Genomic DNA, 2,502 nt, shown 5'->3' with positions numbered 1-2,502 from the left:
CATGTTTCTCTATGTGTCAGCATGTACATGCCTAAATCATTTACTGATAAAATCATGTCCGGCTTCACAGACATTTAGGTTTGGGGTTTTAATGCTAAACATGCTAAATAAGTTCATAGGCTACCATCGTAGACATTAATCCCACAGCAGCCATTGTGAAGAACAAGGGGTATAGAAACTTGTTAATCACACACACACACACACACACACACACACACACACACAAAAATAGTGTGAAAAAATAGAGGTTCACGCGTTATGCCAATGTATGAGGGGCCCTTTAGGAAATAGGCTGTTGTGCACATGCCTGTCAAATACTCGCACATATGCATGTAAAACATTCTTAAATATGAAACGCACATACTTGTATATATGTATATGAAATACACAGTACTGTTGTCATGTAAAACATTCTTACATACATTAAACACTGTCACAGATAATTTGTGTGCATACATACAAATGAACATACACACAACCTGTGAAACATTTTTACAGATACATGTGAGACACACACACACAATCACAATTGAGAGGCACTTGAAATCATGCATATAAATACTGTACCTTTGTGAGACTGAAATATTTTTGCGATATGTGCTTCATGTAATGTATGAGCGTAAGTATCAGTGTCTTGCCCAAGGACACTTCGACATATGGACTACAGGCAACCAAGATTCAAACCTTCAACTTTCCGGTTGGGAAACAGTAGCTCTACCCACCGCAGCACTGTCACCCTCCTTATGTAAAAAGAAGCCTTTTTTCTGCCCTTAGAAATCCAGTCACCACTGCTCTGATCTGAGGCAGGTTCAGGCCGTAAACTAGAGGGTTAATGATGGGAGGGATGATCAGAAACTCCAGAGATAAAGCAATAACTACAGATGGATTTACTTCATCAATATTATATCGATTCAGTAAAACCTCACAGAGCACTGAGATGCAAAAGTTTCCAAAGGTCACAATGTGGGGCAGGCAGGTCTGTAAGGCCTTTCCTCTGAATTCAGATGAACTTCTCCTGCAGACAAGCAGAATGCGCAGGTAGGTGTACAGAATAAAGCTCAAGTGGATAAAGAAAAATGCTATAGCATAAAAATGACTTGTTATGCGTATAGCAGTTAGGTCCTCACAGGAGAGCTCAGTTACAGACCAGTCATTACAATAAATCCTGTTCAGTTTGTTTCCACACAACGGCAATGTGGTGGGCTGATATAAAACATAGGCAGCACCACCTACAGTATAGAGCACAACAAGAATCAAAAGCAGCAGCACCGTCCTAAATGTCATTTTACTGTGATAGTGTAAAGGCTGGCAAATAGCAGCAAACCTGTCATAGGCCATGACTGTGAGGAGAGACACCTCATGTCCTAGATAAGTAGTAATAACATACATCTGAGTGAAACAGAGCGGACATGAGATGAAATGAGTATTGGACAGAAGGTCCATCAGGAACCTGGGGAAGAAGCCGGTCGAGCCGTACAGAGAGTTTAAACACAGAGAGCAGATGAAAATATACATGGGCTGATGCAGAGAGTTCTCCAGGCAGACTGACAGAACAATGACAAGATTAGCAGAGATTATAGTCATGTAGATCAACAGAGAGAGGCTGAAGAAAAGATATCTGAGGGGCCCATAGTCTGCAAACACAGTGAACTGAAAATAGGAGGGAGTCAGGCTGTTGTTGCTCTTCATGTCTGCACAGCTGCAACAGGACAAGTCAGAGTGACAGAGGGAGAACAGATGGTTAATGGAGATTAAAAGTTCTAAATTAAGAAGCTTGCTTTAGTATTTAATAAACATAAACCTATATGTATATAAATACATTTGTAATTAATGTGCCAAGCATATTTCAATATAATAAATGCAAGCTATATAATGTGAAAAAAAGTGTTCAAAACTTTATCAGATGGAAAAAACTTGCAGTGCACTAAATACCCAAACATCACGTTTCTCATGTCAAACAATCAGCACCTTAAACAACATCTGAGCACAGAGAATAAAGAATGTAATGTGGTTATAAAGTGTGACAGCTGACATTCAGCTCCCAGCTCCTACACGTCCATGTTCACAACCACAGTTCTTCACTGAGAGCTCTCCCAGTGTAACCCAAACTGAAGCAGCTGCTGGACTCTCATCCTGTTTTGTTGTTACACCGAGAGCAGCCACAAACAAAGACTGGGCCCATTGGGACATGATGGAACTCCAGCCCTTCACTGACTGACCCTGTTATCTTTATTGTATTTTTTTGCTTGAAGTCATAAAATATGTTGAATGTCACTTTCAGCCTTTCCCGTTTAGGGGTTGCTACAGCAAATCATCACACTGATGACTCATGTTGACATTTGGCACGTGTTTTACGCCGGATGTCCTTCCTGACACAACCTGGATTCAAACTTGCGGTGAATATTTGCACATCATGGCTCCCATGTAGCATATATTCTCTCGGCATTATATTGTGTTCTTGTTGTATTTTTATTTGCTTCCTTCACTTACTGCTTTAAATTG

The 2,502-nt window shown here is 40.4% G+C and overlaps 1 protein-coding gene across 1 annotated transcript; it reads right to left on the bottom strand.

Annotated features, from left to right (window-relative positions):
• Positions 1-741: 741 nt before the first annotated feature.
• LOC109952958 (olfactory receptor 6K3-like) lies at positions 742-1,689 on the bottom strand. The gene has a single exon (XM_020588281.1). It carries the CDS (start codon positions 1,687-1,689, stop codon positions 742-744), a length of 948 nt encoding a protein of 315 aa, XP_020443937.1.
• Between the last annotated feature and the right edge of the window lie 813 nt (positions 1,690-2,502).

The sequence above is a fragment of the Monopterus albus genome, unplaced genomic scaffold (genome assembly GCF_001952655.1).
Source record: "Monopterus albus unplaced genomic scaffold, M_albus_1.0 scaffold522.1, whole genome shotgun sequence".
NCBI classification, from domain to species: domain Eukaryota; kingdom Metazoa; phylum Chordata; class Actinopteri; order Synbranchiformes; family Synbranchidae; genus Monopterus; species Monopterus albus.
This window is presented reverse-complemented; position numbering and strand designations above follow the sequence as displayed.